This window comes from Bipolaris oryzae (assembly GCF_000523455.1).
Source record: "Bipolaris oryzae ATCC 44560 unplaced genomic scaffold scaffold_160, whole genome shotgun sequence".
In the NCBI taxonomy this organism is placed as follows: Eukaryota; Fungi; Ascomycota; class Dothideomycetes; order Pleosporales; family Pleosporaceae; genus Bipolaris; species Bipolaris oryzae.
This window is the reverse complement of record NW_006911436.1, coordinates 37,685-60,961: the sequence shown is the minus strand read 5'-3', so window position 1 is coordinate 60,961 and position 23,277 is coordinate 37,685. Positions and strand designations below refer to the sequence as shown.

The following is a 23,277-nucleotide window of genomic DNA, read 5'->3' as shown; positions in this document are numbered from 1 at the left end:
ATCTGCAATTGCATCGTCAATTGGAGCCATAGTTGTTGAGTTATAGCGCGTTGAAGTTATGACGCTGAGACGCGCGTTTGGTGTTCGGCGTGCACGAGATGAATCCGTGCATGAGGTGCACGGACACGGTAAGCGTCATACCATAAGCAGGCTAGAACCCTCTCCAATATCCTGCCCCTCGTGCACCTTAGGCCTTGCATAGCCCTCAGAACTCCCATATTGATTTAGTCACGCCACATCTTAATACCTGCCACTTCTCTCTCTTATCAATCCTTCACAGACCTAGCAAATTGATAACGTTTCGGGCAAAATAATGGCGCGGCATTCACTCAGATGCTTCCAAGCAGCATTCCTCGCTCACTTTGCGGTCTCGGTGGTTATTCGTGCGGAGCAAGACTCCAAACATTTTGCTCTCAACTACACATCAAATTCTGCTTGTAATCTCCCGGTTCCGCTCCCCATACCCAAAGATCCAACTCTGAAGCAGTACGGCAAAGGCACGTTCAGGCAACCTCTACATCACAAAGCACCTGAGCTGGGCAATTTCACAGTCAACTACTACTGGAATAGTACCTTCTGGGCTGGCTCGGGCTCTCCCATCGTTGTCTTCTTACCCGGTGAAGTTAAAGCCGACCGACACTTGGTTTTTTCAAGGCCAGACTTCTCTCTCGTCGGGATAATCCCCGAAAACTTGCGGGCCGCTGTAATCGTGCCGGAACATCGCTATTACGGTGGCAGCTCACTATTTTCTGAACTCACGACTAGCAATCTAAGCTACTTGACAGTCGAAAATGCTCTACTAGACATCGTCAATCTCGCCAATCATTTTGACCCGCCGTGGACTGACGCCTCCAGTACTGCACAAGACGTACCTTGGATTCTCACTGGTGGCAGCTATTCCGGTGCCCAAACAGCTTGGATCGCTAATGTTTTCGGAGGAGTCTTCTAGGCTTACATTGCCTGCTCCCCAATAGTACAGAGTATTACCTCGTATTGGCAATATTACTTACCGCAAGTGGAACATGGCCGACAAGTCTGCACATCTCTGATGGACAGAATTCTAAGTTACATCGACGCGGCCTTCCAAGCTAATGGTACTCAAGTCCAGACAATCAAGAATCTCTTTGGTCTTCCAAATATGGACGATGAAAGCTTCCTGTACGAGATCACTGCGCCTGTCACGTTTTGGTCTCAACAGGACGTGGGAGGTCCTGCTCCGCAGTACAACTGGCTCTGTGATCTGATAGAAGGCGTCGAAATCGACACCCATCTTCTACCGCCAGAGCTCATGGCACTTATAACATCTGGAGGTGCAAAGAAGCGCGGTGAATGGAACTCTCCACATATACAAATGTTGAGGGCTCTTTACAGTTATGCTGGGGGGTTCCGTCAAGAAATTGCACCTGCTCTCTGTTTCAACGGCGCTTTCTGTTCTAGCGAGCTCGATCCCAAGAACTCTATGTATTCGGACACTCGTGTCGACAACAGCGTCAACCGACAATACGCTTGGCTACAGTGCAACGACCTGATTAGCGGTTACATCGTCGGTGCGCCGCAGAATGAGACTTCGTTAGTAAGTCGCCTTACAACAGCAGAGTTTTTTCTCAAACAGTGCGCTCTGTTCTTTCCTGATGGTCCGAATGGAGAAACTTTTGGTGCGAAGAGAGCCCAGACAGCACATACACTCAACGAGTACACAGGTGGCTGGTGGCCTAAAAATGCAACACGCATTATTTATAGCAGTGGCGGCCGTGATGTATGGCGCGAGATGGGTGTTGCAGCTCAGCGGCGACCCGGCGGACCAATGCAAAGTATACCAGATCAGGATGTAGTCGTCCATGTTATCGAGAGTGGATTTCATCACAGCGAGCTAATGACGCGCACTGCGGAGATGCACCTAGAAGTACGTAAAGTGCGAGATCTTGAGGTTGAACAGATATGCAGTTGGGCACAACAATGGCCAGGCTACCGTTAGATGCAGAGGATTCAAGAGCCATGTCCATGATAGAAGTAGAATGTATATCACGATTGATGATCCGTTGGAATTCTTTCAAAGGTGGTCGTCATATCCTGTCACCTATGAACTTTAGCCTTCTGACTTACGCCAGCTATACGTGGCATTCGCTTTTTCGTTTGCAGATTACAATAATCACTGCAAGGCTCTATATATTATTCTCGCCAGGTTTTCGTCAAAATGGGATGACCAGTATGGCTATGCAAGGTCACTTTCATCTACGTTAGCTATGAACCCTGCAACAGAAGGGACCTGTCGATTACACCAGTATCAATACCAAGGTAAGCATGTCCTATGTTTTGTGAGACGTGGCAACAGATCTAGCTGGGTTTTTTTGTGGAGACAGTTTCAAGACACTTATCTACCGGACTTGTCTTTGCAGATGTGAGGTAATTTCGTCGGCTGGTGATTAGACTTTGCGTAATGATGGGTGAACTGATAAACATACGTAGTTGTGGGAAGCGTACTTGGGTTACATTGTTGTATTTTCATGTAATCTTGAACTTCTATAGGACTCATTGCTTCTCTACCACGGCATTGTTGTTATTCTTTGTTGTGGATAATAGCGTAGTCGATCAGTCATTATATGCAGTATCAGGTTCAACCTTGCGTATATCTTTGTAACAAACTAACTACCGCTTCGTGTCCTTCGTGTGCTGCCCACAGCAGCGGCATCCATCCATGCTTGTCCTTAGTATTAGCATCAACTTTTCCTGTGTCTAGCAGCTGCTTAACTACTGCTTCATGTCCGCTATATGCTGCCCACAACAATGTTGTCCATCCATTATTGTCGTCAGCATCAGCATTGACTTTGTCTGTGTCTAGCAGCTGTCTAACTACCACTTCGCATCCATTAGATACTGCCCACAATAGCGGTGTCCATCCATTGTTGTCCTTAGCATCGGCATTGACTTTGCCTGTGTCTAACAGCTGCTGGACTATCACGCTGTTTCCATTCCTTGCCGCATGCAAAAGCGGCGTGGATCCGCTGTTGTCCTTCGAATCAGGGTCAACCTTCCCTGTGTCTAGCAGCTGCTTAACTACCTCTTCATGTTTCCTTTCTACCGCCCACCACAGTGCTGTTCGTTCACAGTCGTCTGGCATGTCGGGATCTACCAAGTTACGTTGTAGAATAGTTTCAATATAAATAGCCAATCCGTCTCGTGCAGATTCGAGAAATAGGTCTTGCAAGACGTTGTTGGGGTCGAGAATTCTCCTTCTTGCAGTAAAAGTTTCATGATCTCTGGTTCACTCGAAAACGCTTCATCCAAAGCTGTTGAACCATAGGCGTCTTCCATCTCTACCAATGATGGCGCTCTCGAGAGCAAAATTCGAACAATTTCTTTGTGACGGTTTCTTGTTGCGATCATTAAAGGACATTCTCCAAGATCATTCTGTAAAGCTACCGGTGCACCATGTTGCAAGAGCATCTCGACCACGTCAGTGAGACCTCTCCTAGAAACTAATTCAAGTGCATCGGTATCATAATCGCTAATATCTTCATCGTCAGTGTCGTAGTCGTCTTGCCTCTCAGGACGAATATCCAATTCTGATGATCTAGCTGTGTTGGCCCCGGCGCTGAGTAGCTGAAAGATCATGCCTTCTAAAACGGAGTCTTGCAAAGGCGGCTGTTCTTTGAGTGCGAAGAATACGGCACCATCGAGCTTGACTTTCTTTTCAATCAGTATCGAGAGAAGTTTCATATCCCCATGGCTGATAACATGAGCTATTAATGCGGCCTGCCGCCCTAAGTGTTCGGGGCTAGCACCTGCTTCGACGAGTTTGAAAACGACCCCACGCATGTTGTACTCTAGAGCAAAATCGAGTGCTGTTTCACCGTTGTTGTTCTGTGCGTTGATGACGGTAGCACATGCCACTGAAAGGGGCGTGACACCGCAATCTTTGTTGGCATTATGCTGTCTCTGCTGGCCTTCGCAGTCCATTATTCGATCTAGCAGCACTAAAGCGATGTCCTGGTAGCCCTTTGTGATGGCGAGCATCAATGAAGTATCTCCGTCAGCGTCCCTGCCTTCGAACTCTTTGAAACCTGAGTCTAGCAGTGTATCGACCGCACTCATAGATCCAAAGGACACAGAGACATGCAAGGCCGTTGCTTGAATGAATGGCCACCCGAAAGGTTTGTATCGGCTATCTGGATCGAGAGCTCTCCATAGAGTGGCAAGCCTGCGCATAATCTCAGAGTTCGGCGTCCATTGCATTACGGAAATCAAGTCAGATTGGTGGACGCCTTCTTTTTCTACTTCCGTAATGTGCGTAAACAAGAACCGTACGGCGTACGGTGCTAACGGAGACTTAGATGAGACAACACCTCTTGGTAGGGTAGCATCCTCTAGTATATCTTCCAAAATCATGTATCGAAGACAAGACCTTGATATCTGTAGTTGACTAGATCCTATGAAAGAGTGTGCTGCAGTTAAATGATTGCCAAAGAGACCGGAAAACTCTTCTTTCAGGAAATCGGCCACCGACTGATCGATGAGTTGAGCCTCGCGATCTGAGTCTGGTCCATTGAGTTCATATTGCTCCCATAGTTCGCGGCTTTGGAAGCAGATTAGACCTCTGGAGATGTGCTTGACGTATCTCTCGAAATCGACCAAAGTGTCGGACCAACCTTCATGAGTTCGAAGATCGCGGGCAGTCCTATAACTCATGTTCTTATCGGTAGCAAGCGCATCCCGAAGCTCTTGGGCAGACAAGGGTCTTTCGGCGAAGAGTACCCACTGGAAGACCTTTATCATTTGATGCTGGTCCGCTGCTGGAACTCCATTGAGAATTGTTTCGTACATTTTGCTCAGTGTTTTCGGGCAGGTGGCGATTTTTTCGAGGAGTTTCTCTGCTTTGATGCCATTCAAGTTCTTGTCAACTATGCCCCTGGTCACAAGAAACACCCATTGAAATCCACCATTGGATTTAGATAGAATCTCAGCCTGGATCTGCTCACGCTTTGTCTCTGACGTAATGTCTTTCAACCGCTCCCGGACATACCATCGTATATCCTGATCATTCATTTTCTCCACTTGTATCGAGGGTATGGTGTCAAGCGCAAGGATCGGGTAGTGTCTTGAGGACAGACATATTCTGAATCGCGCATGCTTGCTTTTTGCCTGGTGAATAAGGTCTCTGAAATACGCTAGCAAGCTCTTTGCGGGGTCTTCTCCGCATTCGTCAAGTGCATCGATAAAAACGACGACATGCCGATGGTGAGTAGCCTCTGATAGTATGTTGGACAAGGCTTCCTTGAGTTCGTTCTCAGCCCATTCCCATGCATCTCTGCCGTAACGTTTCTCTTTCTCTGCACACTCAGCAGCTAGCTAAGTAAGGTGTTCTGGAAAGTGTTCGAGCATTGAGCTCAACAGCGCGCGGAATAACCCCAATGATGTCTTCTGCAAGGGCTTCCCTTGGCCATGGAAGAAGAAAGAAACAACAAGGTTGTCAGGGCTGCGCTCACGCATTCGCTTAACGTAATGTTTCATAAGCACAGACTTGCCCGCGCCAGGGTCTCCCTTGATCCAAAAGAGTCCCAAATCTCCCTCCATTCAGGTTTGGTACTCTGCATGTTCAAAAATCCATTCGCAGGTGTCTACGGCAGTATGAATATCATGGAACCGATGTTCTTGCTCCGGAAAAGAGAGTGATCTCAGGCAATCTGAACCAAGTCAGTAAGCTATTAGATGGCTGACGCAAGGTTTGCTTACCGCGCTGCTCAGATGAGAGTGATACTGACGCGGTAAATTTCTGCTGGCTTTGGTTGTTAGCAGAGTACTGCAATTGGAGTGAAGGAATAGCAAGGTTTACTCACTCTGTGGTGCCAGTCTCTAAGTCCTCTGTCCCGTCGACCTTCCTACGTTTGGCATCAGGACTACGAGAGCGTTCAGAGTTGCGTTCTTTAAGCGCATGGACATTAGCACTATCCAGCTATCAATCAAATGAAGTAAAAAAATGCTACTAACTTTTGGATTGTGTAGCATCTTCCGCTGTGCGCAACTCGGACACCTCTGCCTGCGGAATTGTCAACAGCACTTCCTTGGCGTACGCGGCCGCCGTCGCCGCTGCATATGGCTGCCACCACTTATTCTTGTGCGAGTCTGCGTAGTCGCAGATACCGCGGATAGCTAGACACGGGAAGCTATTCATCAGCCCTGTCGCCTCCATCTCAAAGCACAGTACTCCGCCAAGCTCTGTGCTAACCCTATCTCTCTCTATAGCGCTCCGCATCACCTGGTTACCAGACGCGATAGTTCCATAGTGTACCGCGACTTTCTTCCTAGCGTCACGAGTACGTCGAGTGATTTGTCTGCTAAGGTCCCACCCGTCGCATGTCTGCCCTTTTCCTCGATCGTCGGCTTCATGATCGTATGCTGCTTCGAACAGCACGTCGGGCCCAGCCTCACTACGCTGAAACTCAGCAATGCTCCCCTCTAGCTTAGCAACGTGCTCAGATAACTTGCTTCTGCCGCGCACCTCGTTCGCCCTCACTCGCACAAGAGCTGCCAACAGCAGCTTCGGAGGCGCGTTTAGCGACCCTGTACGCTCGAAACCGCTCGGTGTATTTTTGCCAATGTCGTACTGTACCACTCCAGCAAATATCCCATGGGGCTGGCTAGCCACTACGTCCCCTAGCCGGATGTCTGCTGCACTTGGGACGCCGCCGCCAATGCCTACCATCAGCCCAAACTGGATCTTCTTGAACGTCGCTCGCATCTGCATTGCCACCGCAGCCGCTGGGTTATTGCCAATCTGGCCAGCGGGCAGACACACAATGACGACATTGTGGCCGCCAATCGAGCCTAGTGCATAGAGGTTCTCGTCGTTGTCGGACGCGTCGTGCTTGAGGTCGAGGTGTTCTTCATCGAGCATCTCCTGCGCAGCCGCCAGTTCAATGGGCAGGGCACACACCCATCCTACTGTATAGTCTTCGCGACGCAGCTGGCGCGGCATATGCAAGTGTCAGAGGGAAGAAAACAAAAGAGAATTTGTAGATGAGGGATGAGAGTGGAGGTGTCAAGGTGTAGCATGGTGCTGGGTAACCTAACAGTCATGCTTGGTGCCGCTCAGCTGAGTTCTACTCAGCCTTGTTGCCTGCCCTTTAGCTGCCCGCCTGTTGCCAGCTGCCACGCTATGCATGCCGTGCGAGGGGTTAACTCTTCAGCTGAGCGCACGGCCGCAAGAGCTGGTTCAAGGTTCCAGCTGCTAATCAAATCCCCTGGTAGCCTGTCTGATACAGCGGGCGCCAGCGGGCCGTCAATTGGTCTCACGCACTACTACTAATATGCAGGCTAAGGCGCTAGGTCGGCAGCACGTCTGGACGATTAATTAACACCTGCAAACTGGGAATAAGGCCTGGCCTTGGAAAACAGAGACGACTGTTTTCTAGAAGAGATCATCGACCTCCAAGCTGGTTGAGCGCAAACGATCACGGTATTCGAATGGATAGACCGCGTAAGTGAACGTTGTTATAGCATAAATACTCTATCAGCTTCTGAGGTTCTAAGCACCCTCACATCACGGTAAGGCAGTTCTTCATTCAAGAACTTCTCATCTAATAATTTCATATTGCTTACTGAGTACGCGTTGGTTGATGAAGGTGATACATCTTTAGAAATGGATGAATACGTTGCTTTAGCCATTGCACCCTGGTAACCGAAACGAACCCTAATTCTTGTCAGGGTCTAATAGGATTTCGGATGACAGGTGGGGGTCATCTATGATCGGCGGAGTGCTATCAGCCAATCACATCTCCTGTGTTAGAGGCAAGGCCGCCGTGCATCACTAACCCGCTTCCGTACTGTCTATTGTTTTGCACTGAATAGTTTGCCATCCACCCATTACTAACAAACGAACTCTTCCTCCCTGACTACATCCCTATTCAATATTTTCATGCAATATTCATGGACGACTATTCAGTATCTGCTTTTTGGTTTTTCACGATTATCAAGAATGAAAGTAAGCGCTCGCACGAGCAGTCGCTTATGGTAGTAAGCTTCTATTATCGCGCTTACAGCCAATCTTCAGATACAAAAGAAGGGATCTCAGTATTTACTTGGTTGTTCATGTTGCCAAGATCAACAATTGACTGCAGTGGAAGGGGGCGCATGCAGTCGCGCGATTAGAGTCCGTAACATAAACTCTACTGCTAATCAATTCACTGCATAGAATGGTAGGGTGGGACACATGCTCATGTACAATACCTACTGAAACTTATTTTCATTCCTAAATACTCGAGACAAATTACAGTGAACATAAAGGTCATTGGCGTGCAACATGTGAACCAGAACATGACCTTGGCATGATGCATCAGCAAACTATCTGATATCTCCCAGTCGACATCGATACCCTAGCAGATTGGATGTGCATATACAAGATGTGCGTAGTTCTTTCATTTTCCAATTCGGGGTTATCAATATGAAGACGCCAGACCTCCTGTAAGTGGCACAGGTCCCATGGAATAAAGGATGAGGATATGGCAGCAAGAGCACTTTAGTGTCCTATCAGATCTGACAAAGCTGATAACTATCAACGCGTTGTGAGTCCAGATTTTTTAGATGGCTTCGGATTTCGGCTTTGTTGATCTCATCTTCATTTTTGAGACGCAAGGCCTGGCTGAGATGCTGATACCATTGTGTGACCGTCGAAGGTACTTGAGCGGCCAAACAAGAAAAGCTACAGTTTGTTACATCAATCATGAAATGGATCCTCTTCCGTAGCCGTTCCGGAGCCAAAAGGCTCGAAAAAGAAGCGGACTGCTCACGGTCCGTCTTACAAGAATTTGAAAGGAAGTTCAATTAGGTGACCGTTGGAAGCTATTAGTAAATGATACCAATGTTGCGGCTATTCCTGAGGAATCAGTGGATTGATTGGATCGACAATGGGGACCTGACGCTCCTATACAAGGACGGAACTTTCTATACCCTCTACTTGTCGGATGGATGGTCTATGGATGTTTGATATCTATGCTCGATTAACCTTGCGTTGAAACTATCACATTTTGGGACTGTGCTGTTTCCTAGTGGACACACCGAGGTTCATGCCCTATAGGACTGCATTCATCCTACCCGGCCACGGGTATCACCGATCACTAACCTGACATACCATGCTGGATATATCTCAAATTTACAAACTCTGAGTTTATATTTAGAGATTACAGCCAAATATCTGGGTACAGTAGATTTAAGTGATTGGAACGTTCCTGGTCTTAAAACGACTATCCTGGAAGCCTACGTTAAAGTTTCAGGAACTCGCACTTGCGAACCAGTGACTGGATTGGGAGTGTCAGAACAATTAAATAGTCTTTCAAGTTATTTTGTGTTGTAGGTTGAGATGCAGGCGCAGCTCAACTGGCCACTGCTGCTACCTAATAGGACATGTTGCATTAATTTAGCACGCCAGAAGGTCTCTTTGCTACCATGCACTAATACACAGGATAGTTTCTGGAAACCTAGATGCTTAACACAGCTTGTAAAATCCAAGTGGTCGTTACCTCCACTGTCAACGTTTCTGTTAGTAGCTTTTGTTCCATTGCACTAGTGCATTGCTACCCTATTTTTAGCACTTTCAATTCGGCTTCGATAGATCCGACGGTCCGTTCGGTGAAACGCATTCTCATCCGATTATCTAGTGAGTGAACTGCGCGGCTGATCTCGTACCCCTTTTTCTTCTTGTATACCATTAAATCCCTTCTTGATAGAGTCAAATCGAACATTCATCAGGATTAGCACGAAGCGCACCTCCAACATGGTGAGGTCTTGCGCGCTGCAATTCCGTAGTCTCCACCCAAAGGGAAAGATGAAATATATTCCCCATCATCCGTAAATCCCCTCTGGCATGATGGTCACTAGCTTCATTGATGCCCTCTGTGTTTTCAAGGAACCGGCTAAGACGGAAGCTTTCCGCACTAGGATCCCAATGCTTCGCGCCAAGTATGCTTGTTGACTCGGAGCGTCAAGAAAGAAAAGCAGGGAAAGCCTGACGAACAAAACGATGCCGCGCCGGGAAACACAGATTATTGAGCGCGTTTCGGCCGATTTCTTTTGTCCTGTACTAGTCTGGGGTGAGCCTGGATCGTAGACTTACTATGTACATCTATACGCGACTCTGTTCAAGATAGAGCGGTGATCCAATACGAAGATTATCTGATCTACTGTGACTAAAAGCCTTCTTCTTCGACAAGTGGCTTAAATGATAGCATTAGAACCCTACCTATATGACCAAGAGATCACAGTTGTATGACTCAATATGTTTTTTCTCGTGCTTCGCAATAGCCTATAGCCACCACTAACAAGCGTGCGGATAGCCAGAAGAAGCGATTATGTGCATATAACGGTCACTAGCCGACGAGATGAACAACGTACTGTATTATCCTCGGGTTCGCGGCATTGTAACTCCCGAAGGACATTAGTAAGGCACTATATGTTACAGGAGCCAATAACCGTGTGGCGGTGTGGTTACTGGCTCGGCCGAGGCATTGTGATGGTTGCAAGGTTGCATACTTACTAGTAGATAGTATACGACTAACACATCTTTGATTTGACACATGACACGAATAGGACCGCTTTCATTCAATGATTGCAAACTCACAAAGAGAGATGGGACTGTAGTTACACTGTTACAAAGAGTATAAAAATGGAACTTGGCTTTGGGCCGCGGGAATAATTATGCGATCATAGGCGAAAATGCGGCTGAGTTCCGTGTGGGGGAAAGAGGGGCGATTTCGGTTAAACAACACGGGGCATGTCTCCTTCTACCGAACATGTACGGAATACTATTCTATGGGATTTGCGAGTTGCGGGGCTAATTTAATGCAGGAGACTTCATCTGGCACGGCCCCAGTAATCCTGCCTACAACGTGCCCCAATAGTACGTGAACGCGCTCTATGAATTTGCAATGCAAGCGTATACTTGCCTAGGGCCCCCGGTAAAGAAAACACGCCTTACGCCCTAAAGCACCCATGTGCGGGGTTAAATGCTCAATATCTCCGTGTTAAGCCACCGACGATACGGGCATAGACGTGATTGCACACCCCTGGCTCGTACTTGGCTGCTAGTGATCTAGCCGCATTCCATCTTGTGCCTCTTAAGCAATCATGCTGCTGTTTGTACGCGTACGTTTGTGCCAGCTATTTGCTTTGCTTGTTCTCTGGCACAGATACAAACAGTTGAAAGGCATATACATCTCACTCCCGCTGATTTAACTACTAGTTACCTCTGAGTGTTCTCTACCAGCCTTTTTTATTTCCGAAACGACGAGCTGCACGATACCGTCTAAGCATCAAATGATAGCATCTTGACTCAAACGCAAGGCCCCTTCTATCTTTCACACATCGACACCATGTCCGAACGAGGGCCGTCAGCACTCGATCGACACCCCACAAGAAGCGAGATCATCGAGCAAGCAGTAGCCGAAGGCCACGATGCAGATATCCCAACCAACCTTGGCTCAATACACCAAGTCCCAACTCACCTTTCCGACAACGCAACCCGGAAACACACGGCCAAAGACGAATACGAAACAGGCGAGAAAGATGTCGAAAAGGGCACCACCAATTCAATATCCAGCGACGACGACACAAAAGCAGACGATGACCACGACCCCAACATTGTCGATTTCGACGGCCCAGATGACCCAGAGAACCCGATGAACTGGACAGCCTTCAAGAAGTGGGGCACGATATCTCTCGTCGCTGCAATCACCTTCCTCACACCCCTCGCGAGCTCGCAGTTTGCACCCGGTGTACCCGACGTCATGCGCGAGTTCCACTCGACTAGCAGCCTGCTCGCAAGCTTCATGGTGTCAGTGTACGTGCTTGGCTACGCAAGTGGGCCCATGATTATCGCGCCACTATCTGAAATGTACGGGCGATTGCCACTATATCACATTTGCAACTTCTTATTTATCATTTTCACGATTGCGGCGGCTGTAGCGACAAACATGACGCAGTTTATTGTGTTTCGTTTCTTCATGGGCTGTTTTGGGGGGGCACCCATGGTGCTTGGGGGTGGCACGATTGCGGATTTAATTCCGAGAGAGCAGAGGGGCACAGCCATGTCGGTGTGGATTATGGGGCCTAGTAAGTTAATGTGATCATTCAGGTATGGAAGTGTGGTTAATGCGTTTTGATGTAGCCATTGGACCTTGCGTCGGTCCTGTGATCGGTGGCTTTCTTACAGTTGCAAAAGGGTGGAGATGGAACTTTTGGTTTGTGGCTATACTGGTAAGCTTCGCATCACGATATCCAACGAGTTTGACTGACTTGACCTTCAGGGTGCCGCGTTCTTCATTATGTCACTTATCCTCATGTCAGAAACGTCCGCCGTCACCATCCTCCAGCGCAAAGTCAACCGTCTCAAAGCCTCAACCGGCAACTCTAAACTGCGCTCCAAACTCGACACAGGGCTTACTACCCAACAGCTCTTCCGATACTCGATTGTCCGCCCGGCTAAAATGCTATTTTGTTCGACAATTTGCTTTTCTATTTCCCTTTACATCGCCATCACATACTCCTACCTCTACATCCTCTTCACCACCTTCTCAAGTGTCTTTGGGGGGCAATACGGATGGAAGGGTGGGATAAGTGGTCTGTCGTTCCTAGGTCTCGGTATCGGCTCAGTCATTGGACAATTGGTATATATTCACTATGGCAACAAGATCGTCGACAAGCACATCAAACGCGGCGACTTTTGCCCTGAGCATCGCCTATACATGATGTGTATTGGCGGCATCATTCTCCCCTTTGGCCTGTTCATTTACGGCTGGAGCGCCCAGTATAAGACGCACTTTATGGTCCCCGAAGTTGCAACAGGCTTGATTGGATTTGGCCTTTTAATGTCCTTCATGCCCGCGACCACGTACCTGGTTGATGTGTTTACGGTGCATGCGGCGAGTGCCATGGCAGCAAGCACTGTACTGAGGAGTCTGGCTGCAGCGTTCATTCCACTAAGCAGTCGGACAATGTACGAGAAGATGGGGTATGGATGGGGAAATAGCATGTTGGGGTTCATATCATTGGTAATGGTGCCGATGCCCTTTTTTTTCATCAAGTTTGGGGAGAGGATTCGGGCGAGAAGTGTAGTCAAGTTGTAAGGTGAGGAGGGTAGAATTGCATTTCTTCGTGATTGAAAGACCGCTGGGATCGGTCGTAGTATGCGGCTAGAGCCGTGACGATGATTGGTACACATGTATAAACATCATAGCAGGGTATAGTCAGTAAAACGTGTCTACGTACTTAAATATACAAATTAGGAAGCTATTCCAATACGAGTAATCATAGAGTTTGTGCGCCATCTAGAGCGAGGCAAAAGAGAAAGAAAGCACTCAGCCAGAGCAGCATGGTCTAAACCACATTAATGCGCGAAAGACAGTGCTATTTGTACATGCGTGGTTCAACTCTCAAGACATGGATAGAAATGCAAAAAGAAAAAAAGGAACGATGCGGAGGAGATTCGAACTCCTGCGGCCGAAGCCATATGATATCTAGTGAATTCGAGTCATACCCATTAACCACTCTGGCACCGCACCTGAATGCTGTGGTGATTGATGAAAATTTTCGTTTTCAAATAAAATCTATAGTGCAACAAAATGCCGGAGTGAAGTGAGGTATGTGTGATGTGGGGCAGGGCCACTCCCATCCATTTCGCCAACATAGGTTGTGGAACATCAGGTACTAGCATGAAATCGCAGTCTTTGCACGGGAAAATAAAGCAATTGTTTAATTCCTCACGGGTATCAAATAGACGACGGTGTTGTGGCTGGAGATCCACAAAATAATCATGAATGCTTTGATTTACAGTACACATATTTTGTTTACTGAATGACAATTCTAAACTCTATTCCACACAGGATATAAATATCATCAAACCCATTTCTTTATTACTCCCAAACTCCCGCTCATTGAATAGGGTCTCACTGCCAAAACTTTGCAACATCCTCAATCCTCAGACACTCTGCCTCTTTATGCACTCTCCTCGCAGAAGCAGCGTCCTGTCGCGCCGGCTCAGAAGCTTGTATTCCCCAGCGCGCAAGTTCTTCGGGACTCTCTGTCCATTCCTCTTCACTGCAGACCTTAGGTTGCGAAACAGCAGATTCTTGAACGTGTTGTTGTTGCGTTCCTTGTGTTTGGCAATGCTCGGTGTACTCATAGAGCGTGTGCCGTTGAGCGCGGCAATGACCAATGGTATGGTCGTGTTGGTTTGTTGGTACAGCTGCGATGATTGTGGTAGCCGTCATGTTTGGCGTTATATTTGCTGGTATCTCCTATTGTGGTTGAGATGCAAGCTTTAATGTGTGTATGTGTAATGTAGATGTAATTGGTGATGTTTGTTGTGATGATGGGAACGAAAGTGGCAGGTACTCGAAGCCTTTTATACGAATGGTTAGCGGACGAAGTCATGCAATCACGGAGCGTGGACGGGAACTTGTGCGACGACAAGGTGACAAGTGCAGAAGACGCGACAATGTGTGGCGTTATTGCATTGCATTGGGTAAGCTAAGTTTGGTGATGGTGGTGAGATTGGGAAGTGGCGCCACCTTCGCCACGTGAGCGAGAAGCAGCGCTACCAACGCAGCCAAAGACAGAATGCCACAGAACTATGGAGATAGAAAAATAAGTCGAAATCATGGTATAAAGCACACACAAATGGGTATCCTAAGCTCAAGCCAGCTCGACTGAAATACGAGGAAAAAGTTCAAGGAAATCGGTAAAAGGAATTACGGCTTCAACAGTCACCGGCACGCGAAGACTCTGATACTGGCGGCGAGGGAGGGTGCGAGGTATCCAGATATGTCCTCTTCGCATCCGGCAGCTCATCCGTTTCCGCTTCTGTGCGTGCGCGCTTGTGTAACGCATTGGCTGATTCGACGTTTATGTGCGGTAGTGTGGATTGGTTGATCTGGCGCTGTGACCGTTTTGCTTCCTTTTTCTTAGCCACAGCCTTCTTCCACTGTGCCACGACGCGCACGACGGAAGCAACGCGCTCGAAATGCGACATGGGAGGTGCAGATTCCATGTCCACCCACTCAATCTTCCTTAGACCCATTAAAGCCTTATTGGCAAAGGATTTGGAGAGGGCTTTGGTCATAAACTCAATTTGCTGCTGATTTAGGACTGGATCTCGGAGACCAAAACGTAGGGTTAAGTAACCCCTTGGCCTGGTCCGCCAACTAGGCAATTGCAAGGCATGAGCTTTCGCAAGTTTCAGAGGTGCCAGAAAGATATGTTGTTCGCTGTAGTGAACGCTCTTGCCACGCGACCATATCTGGGACGGAGTATCCTTGCGGCGGGGGTCCATGTTGATACGCTGATACAGACGAAACGTAGATATCGGGCCCTCGCCGTCCTTGTCCAGAAGCTCCTTGAGAGCATCAATGAGCGCGCGGGTATACGAGTTCTTGCCAGGAGCTTCAGTCGTCTGGTCGATTGCACATGCGCTGAGGAGCTCAAATCGCCTGTGGCCATCCTTGGAAGACTTGACGAAATTGCTCGAGTAGCAGGTATCCAGAATGGTCAGGACATCTCCCTCGACATCCTCATGCCTGAGGAGGTCTTCTGCCTTGTTCCAAGTTGCGCGGGCGGTCGTGCGGAATCCTCTGTCCTGGAGCAGAGCGTTATTACGGAGACTGCCCGTAAGTTCGAGGCAGTGTTTCTGGTCGTTGAAGACGCCATGGCCGGTATAATATACAATCAAGAGGTTGTCTGGTCCGTCGTTATTGCAGATGAAATCGCTGACATAGCTGTCTAGCTGGTGCTGTGGCTTCTTTACGACATTGAGTTCGACGATGCTGGTGGCGTAGTTGAATCGTTCACGGAACAGAGAGCCGAGTTCCCTTGCCTAGAAAAGTCAGACGGTGACGTACGCCAACACGTGTTTCACACCAACTCACCTCTTCGCCCGTCTTGAGCTCGTCAAGGTCATCCGCCCACTTGATGATCAGCACCGCGACATGCGAGTACCCCTCCGGCAGGTCCATATTCCGTGCAATGGCCTCAGCCCACCAGTTCTGCATCTCTGCGGCTCTTTCTTGGTATTGAGCATCTGCTGCGCTTGAGGCGCTTTCGGGCATGCGCCCATCGCTCTGCTGAACCGGTCCATCTTGGGATGGCTCTTCGTCAATCGATTGTATCCGTATGTCGGCATGGATGACTTTGTTTGGATATGGGTTCACGACGCGAGGAGCCGCCTCCGCTACCATTGTTTGCACGACGTGCGCGCCAGTGTCTGAGGAGAGAGCCATGAATCAAGAGGACAGCGGGGTTGCTGCAGAGGGTGAGGTTTGCAGCAACCAGCCATGATTAAGAAAGCGTTCGCAGTGGCTTTTAGCCCCCATATTGGCGGGACATGCACGACAGGCGCGAGCGGGGAGATGTGGTAGATGCGAGGGCCAGCCTGCCAATCAACGCCGGGCCAATTTCCGCTTGGGGGCCGCACACGGAGCCTCCATTGTCTATTTTCGACCATCGTCTTACCGGAATCATCGGTGCCGTGTGCGAACGCTGCTCATGGCAAACCGCACATGGGAATGTTGGCTTACTCAATCAATGTGCGCCTCCAGCGCGAGCTGATAAGTAAACGGTGTTGCTCGGACAAGGCACAATCGGTGCCGACGCAGCGGCTGTGCAAGCACACATTTGGGCCCCCATCTGTAATCATACCAGTCACAAACCTGTGCTGCCTAGGGCTGCAGCAATCGTCCTTCTGAGAGGCCAGCAATAAGGCCTTGTATATTAACACCTGATTTCTCTCCCCAAGGGCATCGTCCACAAGGCTATTCTGCCTCACCTCTCGCATCTCCCCAGGCCATGGCAACCACCACACTCGGCACGCAGCACATGCAGCCTACTGAAGACATTCACGCAGCTGACAGTCAGCCACACGAGGACTTCCTGGCCTCACAGCCGGAATATGAAATTCCAGACACCAAATCCGGCGTGCGCGTGGATCCCGATGCCGCAATGGTAAGCTCGGGGTTCTTCATTACACATGCAATGCCGTCTCACAATGCCTTAGGCAAGCGCGCGCTTCAAGAAAGGTGATGTCGTCCACAAGCCAGTCTTCGTCAACGGTTTGCGTAGCAAGGGCGTCTTCACAATCTACGACCGCAGGCCCAATCCCGCGGGCTATGTCGAGTACAAGCTCAAGAATGTCTACGACATGAGGGTCGAATCTGGGTGGACTCGCGAGAAGGAACTGAAGCCTGGTAACTAAGCATTGTCACCTCACCTTGCCATGTGGCTCAGCTCACCGGTAGCTGCCAGGCAGCTGAAATCAAGGCGGGTGCAACCAATCGCACATGAGGCGTTAGGGGCGTTCGGGGGCTGAGCTTTATTGAGGGGACAACAATCCCCGTCCAAAGTCATGTCTGATGGCTATGCAATGTCTGTTCCGCCACACTTTTACGAGCCACATTTGTTCTTAATGTCTGTCTGACCATTTCCTGAATCTGCGCAAAACTTTTCATCCTCTCTCCTATTGCATCTTCGGTGACGTGAAGAGTTGCGCTCCCTCTCAGGCCCACAATGACCCCTCCTCGAACCATGACGGGAGACACCTACGTCGAAAAGGCCCCCGAATCCCCAGCATCACAAACAAACACAGATGCGACTTTAGCTGAGGAGTTTGTCGAAACCGCCGACGACACCCACTCCACGATCCATCCGTCCGTGCGGACAGATTCAATTGATATTGAGAGTGCACAGCCTCGTACGTGTTCCCACCCGCCCATTTGGCCCCCAAAGTCTGCCTGCCGGTCTTGGCTCAACGCCCCGTCTCGTCATGCAGCCAGCCATCGCATGTGGAAACGCCTTGCCATCAGCACACATGTGCATCATGGCTCGGAGATTCAGGACTGAATGCATCGAGACGCCACATGCGCTTCGTGGAAAGCAAATAAACTAATGTTCGGATAGAAGGGAAGGAAAAGCGCCCCAAATTGCTCCAACGGATAACGGTGCCTTTCCGTTCGGCACCTGAACCGGAATATGTGACTGAAAATAGAACGCGCAAGTGTATGCAGTACCATTTCCTTAGATCGCTCATTTCTCACAATTGGCAGTGGAGGAAACCCCCAATGGATTTCCCAGACTTGCTGCATTCCAAGCGAGCGAACCAAATTTCTCCCTATACCGCTCTTTCAGCTACCTACATTCACGTGTCCTGCTTGACCTGCAGGATCAGATCACTTGTCTAGAGAAAGAGCTGGACGAAATTGATTGGGAAGATCATGACGAAGATGCCGACCGCTTGAAATCGAGAGACTATGATGTCCAGCAGCCTTATGGAGAAGGGGAGCCACGTACCCGTCGAGTTATACTTCGTGAGATCCAGTCAAAGCTATTAGAGTATGGTAAGTATCGAACGATCCAAAGTGGAATTGAATTCCAAGGCTGACAATCACCTCTAGACGAGGTACTCATTAAGGCAAGGACACTAGAGTCGTTTCAGAGACCTTCAGACCGCAACTACCGCAGCGTCCGGCGCTATTGCCACAATCAAAAACCCCTTATGGACGCTGAAATGGACTCTATCCGCACCAAGGAAGACATTGTCTCTCTACACAACGGCCGCGAATGGGCTACTTTCGACGGTGGCGTAGAGACAGTAATTGGCCAAATCGACCGCCTCCTGCAAAAGGTCTTCCGAACAGAGTCTTTGCCACTCCAGGTAATTACTCGTCCTTGTGTGGCAAACTCCGTCACATGGTGCTGACTGCTGCTGCTTAGAAATACTTCCGCACGCCAGAGGCGCAAGAAAAAACAACAAATCCCTACGTCTCCTTCTACAGCAGCTCCCGCATAGACAAACTCGTCAACGTACTCATTACCGTGGTTATCTTTTGTCTTCTCGTCGTCCCTGTAGTCACCATGTACCAGCTCACAAGTACCGCTACACATGCTGAGCCCAGCCCTGCCGACAAGAACGCTACTGCTGCTGTGGATATAGATAAGAGGGACACTTTCAATGCGGTTGGCGTTTTAATTGTTTTCACATTACTTTTCAGTGCTGCTATGAGCTTACTCACAAAAGCGGCCAGACACGAGTTGTTTGCGGCGTCTGCAGCTTATTGTGCCATCTTGGTTGTATTCATAGGGAATTTTACGGGGCCTGGGAATTGATAAGCGTGTAATGGTAATGATTAATGATAACGAGTTACGATTGAAAACACTTATTGGTGGCCGGTGAACGTCAGCCTGGTAGTGAGGAAGAGGATCAGTCCCAACATGCCTTTTGCTACTCCCGCAGAGTTGGCAAATGTTCCTCTTACCTCGAATTCAAGAGCTTCGTGATGAGCCCGTTCTTTTGCTTGGTGTTCTACATCGCATACATGTGTCAAGGCCTTATTGGTGGATTAGGATAGCTGGAGGTAAACGGTACCTACTACAACAACCTAATAACTCATTAACACCAATACCATGCACCTTTTGGCTATTCAAAATTAGTCGATACATACATTCGTACTTTTGTGGGTGTCATGAACCTTTCACGTGATTCTTCACACTGTTTGTGATTATCTTAGGTGCAATATGGGCTACTATCAAACCAAATTTTCGTCCGGCTATTTCAGTTTACTCAAGAGACCAGATATATGATGTACGGACTACTCAATTGAAACGATTTTGACAAGGCCAAACAATTCTTTTCAAATTCCTTCGATGCTACGGTTAATTCTCAGCGGGCACTCGACTGCCACGTAGCCCACTGATAAAGCATATCACCTTGGTGAATATTCTGTCCTTCACTCAGCTGCTCAACAGACCTGCCAGATCCATTGTTGTAAGTTTTAATCCCCTGCCTGTTTTTGCTGCTTTCTTGGTTCCGACATTGCGCCTTAGCACAGGCCAAATTTCTTTAGATGCCGCACGGATGTCAGACTAAATAAGATAGATGAGCACAGGAAATACAAGAAAGGACCAACCGAGGGTTAATACTATTGTGTTTCACAATCAAGAATGTTAGTGAACCCTGTTCGGTTCACTCTCACAACCGTTTCTATGGTGAGTCAAAACAAGGGCTTTGAAGACGACTTCATGGGTCTCAGACACCCCGGAAGCAACCGGAAAGTCTGACCACGAATACTTGTATGCCGCCCGTAAGCAGAGACGCGATTCATGCTTAAAGTTTGAACCATAAGGTATTAAATGATCCCTTTGTGTGATACTCGTTCTCTCTTCTATATTCCCACCCAGCTGCTCTTGTAAACTAATGTAGTCTGAATAACAATTATACAATAAGGCCTAACTACATATCACTTTGAGTAGATGCGTTTTTCAACTACACACCAGTATCATTCTCCCATTATCGGAAGTTCTCGGAAATCTTACCATGTCATTCCTTCTCAACTACGTCTTCGGACAACAACAACATGGTCCAGAGCGCATACCAACGGATATAGTCATACCGCTAAATAGCCGGGATGATAGGATGGAACACAGGAACATTGCATTAGAACTCACTATGCGCTTCGACGATGTTCTCGATGCCCAAAGACTCGCGGATGCACTTTGGAAGTTGCTCGAGAAGCCCCGTTGGAGAAAATTGGGAGCACGACTACGCTTGAACAACGAAACTGGACGACTTGAGAACCACATTCCGGCGCAGTTTACCAAGGACCGCCCCCCAATTGATTATACCCAAAGGACGTATGATATGAAACTGGAGGAACATGCAATCTGGCGCATATTCCCAAGTGTTGAAGACAATGATCGTATACAATCATTTGAAACCTTGCCTGTGACGACTGAGCTTACGCCGTCGGAGGGCGGTCCAAAAGTGATGGAATACTGGACTCACAGCGACAGAGCACAGGCAGGGTTGGACATTGCTAATTTTCAAGATGCGACATTGGTCACCATAACGGGGTTGCATACACTCACGGATGCCTTAGGACTCCATACGCTATTGGATGCATGGGTCGCAGTCCTAGAAGGAAGGGATGAAGACGTGCCAGAAGTCTGGGACTACGATGTTGACTACTTGAAGGATCTTGGCGCGCTTCCAGATGAGCATGAAGAAGATGAAAAGAAACAACCTTCGATCTGGACGGCAGTATCAAGCTTGAAGGACTGGATATCGAGGCTACCGAAGCTACCGAGCTTCAAGCTCATCCTTGCTATCCTTCACTGGCGCCTGTTCCAGACCCCCAAGCCCCAATGCGACCGCAAAATGTACATACCAGCGTCCTGCTTCGCCCGACTACGCAAAGAAGCCATGAACGATCTCGCCTCACTCGACCCTTCCGAAATAACCTACAGTACCTCTGCCCCTACCAAAACCACCCCGTTCCTCTCCGACGGCGACATCATCACCGCCTGGCTAGTCCGGCACCTCGTAACCTCCGACTTCGACCTGCCAAAGTACCCTCTCGACCGCCTAGTCTTCATTCTCAGCGTCCTCGGAATGCGCGACGTACTAAGCGAAGACACGGAAAAATACAAAGCCCTAATCCCAAAAGGCAAAGCCTACGTCGGAAACGCCACCGCTGGCCTCTACACGCACATTGCGCTAAAAGACTTTCTCGAGCTCCCCATAGGCCACATAGCCGCTAAGATCCGCAAAAGCATCGTCAACCAGAGCAGTCGCGAGGCGGTCGAAGCTACGCACCGCGCCCAGCGGCTCGGTCGCTTCGACCACGTGCTGCCGCCGGGTACGACGATGATTCCCAAGATAATCATCATGACTAACTGGAACAAGGCGAAGTTTTTTGAAACGGACTTTTCGGCTGCCTTGGTACACGGTGCGAGTGAGGCGGGCAAGGAAGGGGGTAAGAGAGGGAGACCGTCGTATTATCATACTAGAGGGATATTTAAACACCAGAGTGACTGGGTGTCTTTGGCGCACTTGACGAATATAGTGGGGAAGGATGCGAAGGGTGGTTATTGGCTTAATTCGACGATGGCGAAGGAGTCGGAGGAGAAGTTTTTGAAGAGTATTGCGAATGCGTGAAGGAGATATCTTGGAGCAGGCCAGATGATCTTGGTTACAGTCCGGAATTGATTTCATAATGCAGTCGTTTTTGTTTTGTTTTCTGAAATAGAGGAAGCTGAGATCTACCAATCAAAGTTTGAGTAAACAACATGTTGGCTCTTCCACTCGATACAATGTCAATGTTCGTGTTTTAGTCGTCTCTAACTCCCAATGCATACTGTGCTAGGTCCAGCTCTCGCACAGTCGCTCCATCAATGCAGAATACGACTTTCCCAACTCTCGGCGAAGCTTCTTTATTCTCTTTCCATTCTTGAAACCAGATTTGAACGTATTCCTGCACATCTTCGAGAAAATATTTTGCTCTTTCGACATTGGCGGGGTAAAGTTGTTTGAAGTAGAGGTGGGCAAGGCCATCGATTATTCTCACGGGCACTTCTGATTCACCTAGGAGTCTGTTCCCGTCTCTATAGATACTCGTGTCGACATGGAATGCTAGCGTATTGGTCTTGAATATGAAAGGGCTTCCTATTGGTTCGCCAGAAAAGGGCTGTTCCATGAATTCGGAGAACGTGTTGACGATGGAAGTGCCGGTGTTTCCGTTACCAACAAGGTTGTTCAGCGGATTCAGTGCTCGCCAGTTCAAGTACCTTGTAGCTGGCAAGCAGTCCTTATCTATACTCTTGCAAGCACCTGCTACGGAGTCCGTATTCCATTCATCTCGTAGTGAGCGTTCGTGTTCAGTGCAGCAAAGAATGAAATGGACATCGATTCGGTCAAAGGCGCCGTCTTTCCGCACGGACAGATTTCGCCACGTGGGCCAAATCCAATGGTCGTCAACGATTGCGACGTCGAGGTCGAGAGTTTGCAGCTTCTTTGAGAGATAAATTCGAGTTTCCAGGTAGAGTTTCCGACTCGTGAGCAAGAGATTAAGTGCAGGGTGTCGTTCGTCGAGTTTCAGTTTAGGGACGCAATATATGTTTCTAGGGAACAGGCCTGTGTCTCCCACCGGACGGTAGCGTTTGCTACCCTCTGGCCAGTGGATAGAAGTGACTATGAGATCGATAATCTCGAAGAGAAGTTCACTCGGTAAATTTGATAGTCTCGCCATAGCTGTGTGGAGCGTCATGACGCTCTTCGATGAAGGATGTTCGCCTGTTTTGGGCTGCGCCCTAGTGGTACTACTAGTAGGTACTAGTAGGAGCATGATGTAATTACCCCACTAACCTTTTGCCTAGTCCCCTTACACCAGCTGTTGTTGTTTCTTCTCTCACACGAGTACAATCGGCCCTACTATGACTTCGCCTCTTGCGGCTGCAAGCATTTGAGACATG

The 23,277-nt window shown here is 48.7% G+C and overlaps 10 protein-coding genes across 10 annotated transcripts; 6 read left to right on the top strand and 4 right to left on the bottom strand.

Annotated features, from left to right (window-relative positions):
* Positions 1 to 313: 313 nt before the first annotated feature.
* On the top strand, positions 314 to 949 carry COCMIDRAFT_8392 (uncharacterized protein; the record flags this gene model as incomplete). The annotated part of the gene is made up of 1 exon (XM_007693314.1): positions 314 to 949. One exon carries the CDS (start codon positions 314 to 316, stop codon positions 947 to 949), a length of 636 nt encoding a protein of 211 aa, XP_007691504.1.
* Positions 950 to 1,351: 402 nt separating this feature from the next.
* Positions 1,352 to 1,975, top strand: COCMIDRAFT_104704 (uncharacterized protein; the record flags this gene model as incomplete). Its single annotated transcript, XM_007693326.1, has 1 exon — positions 1,352 to 1,975. One exon carries the CDS (start codon positions 1,352 to 1,354, stop codon positions 1,973 to 1,975), a length of 624 nt encoding a protein of 207 aa, XP_007691516.1.
* A 396-nt stretch (positions 1,976 to 2,371) lies between these two features.
* Positions 2,372 to 6,973, bottom strand: COCMIDRAFT_29341 (uncharacterized protein; the record flags this gene model as incomplete). The annotated part of the gene is made up of 6 exons (XM_007693316.1): positions 2,372 to 2,449; positions 2,648 to 3,028; positions 3,139 to 5,327; positions 5,731 to 5,777; positions 5,835 to 5,919; positions 5,986 to 6,973. The coding sequence occupies 6 exons, from the start codon at positions 6,971 to 6,973 to the stop codon at positions 2,372 to 2,374; spliced, it is 3,768 nt and encodes a 1,255-aa protein (XP_007691506.1).
* Positions 6,974 to 11,360: 4,387 nt separating this feature from the next.
* COCMIDRAFT_8389 (uncharacterized protein) lies at positions 11,361 to 13,112 on the top strand (the record flags this gene model as incomplete). The annotated part of the gene is made up of 3 exons (XM_007693313.1): positions 11,361 to 12,099; positions 12,155 to 12,243; positions 12,294 to 13,112. The coding sequence occupies 3 exons, from the start codon at positions 11,361 to 11,363 to the stop codon at positions 13,110 to 13,112; spliced, it is 1,647 nt and encodes a 548-aa protein (XP_007691503.1).
* An 819-nt stretch (positions 13,113 to 13,931) lies between these two features.
* On the bottom strand, positions 13,932 to 14,255 carry COCMIDRAFT_8388 (uncharacterized protein; the record flags this gene model as incomplete). Its single annotated transcript, XM_007693312.1, has 1 exon — positions 13,932 to 14,255. One exon carries the CDS (start codon positions 14,253 to 14,255, stop codon positions 13,932 to 13,934), a length of 324 nt encoding a protein of 107 aa, XP_007691502.1.
* A 488-nt stretch (positions 14,256 to 14,743) lies between these two features.
* COCMIDRAFT_104714 (uncharacterized protein) lies at positions 14,744 to 16,259 on the bottom strand (the record flags this gene model as incomplete). The annotated part of the gene is made up of 2 exons (XM_007693325.1): positions 14,744 to 15,856; positions 15,909 to 16,259. 2 exons carry the CDS (start codon positions 16,257 to 16,259, stop codon positions 14,744 to 14,746), a joined length of 1,464 nt encoding a protein of 487 aa, XP_007691515.1.
* Positions 16,260 to 16,854: 595 nt separating this feature from the next.
* Positions 16,855 to 17,230, top strand: COCMIDRAFT_104719 (uncharacterized protein; the record flags this gene model as incomplete). The annotated part of the gene is made up of 2 exons (XM_007693324.1): positions 16,855 to 16,980; positions 17,033 to 17,230. The coding sequence occupies 2 exons, from the start codon at positions 16,855 to 16,857 to the stop codon at positions 17,228 to 17,230; spliced, it is 324 nt and encodes a 107-aa protein (XP_007691514.1).
* A 329-nt stretch (positions 17,231 to 17,559) lies between these two features.
* On the top strand, positions 17,560 to 19,137 carry COCMIDRAFT_104739 (uncharacterized protein; the record flags this gene model as incomplete). Its single annotated transcript, XM_007693323.1, has 5 exons — positions 17,560 to 17,725; positions 17,932 to 18,030; positions 18,078 to 18,368; positions 18,426 to 18,685; positions 18,745 to 19,137. The coding sequence occupies 5 exons, from the start codon at positions 17,560 to 17,562 to the stop codon at positions 19,135 to 19,137; spliced, it is 1,209 nt and encodes a 402-aa protein (XP_007691513.1).
* Positions 19,138 to 20,344: 1,207 nt separating this feature from the next.
* Positions 20,345 to 21,964, top strand: COCMIDRAFT_8384 (uncharacterized protein; the record flags this gene model as incomplete). The annotated part of the gene is made up of 2 exons (XM_007693311.1): positions 20,345 to 21,782; positions 21,873 to 21,964. 2 exons carry the CDS (start codon positions 20,345 to 20,347, stop codon positions 21,962 to 21,964), a joined length of 1,530 nt encoding a protein of 509 aa, XP_007691501.1.
* A 172-nt stretch (positions 21,965 to 22,136) lies between these two features.
* Positions 22,137 to 23,054, bottom strand: COCMIDRAFT_8383 (uncharacterized protein; the record flags this gene model as incomplete). The annotated part of the gene is made up of 1 exon (XM_007693310.1): positions 22,137 to 23,054. One exon carries the CDS (start codon positions 23,052 to 23,054, stop codon positions 22,137 to 22,139), a length of 918 nt encoding a protein of 305 aa, XP_007691500.1.
* Between the last annotated feature and the right edge of the window lie 223 nt (positions 23,055 to 23,277).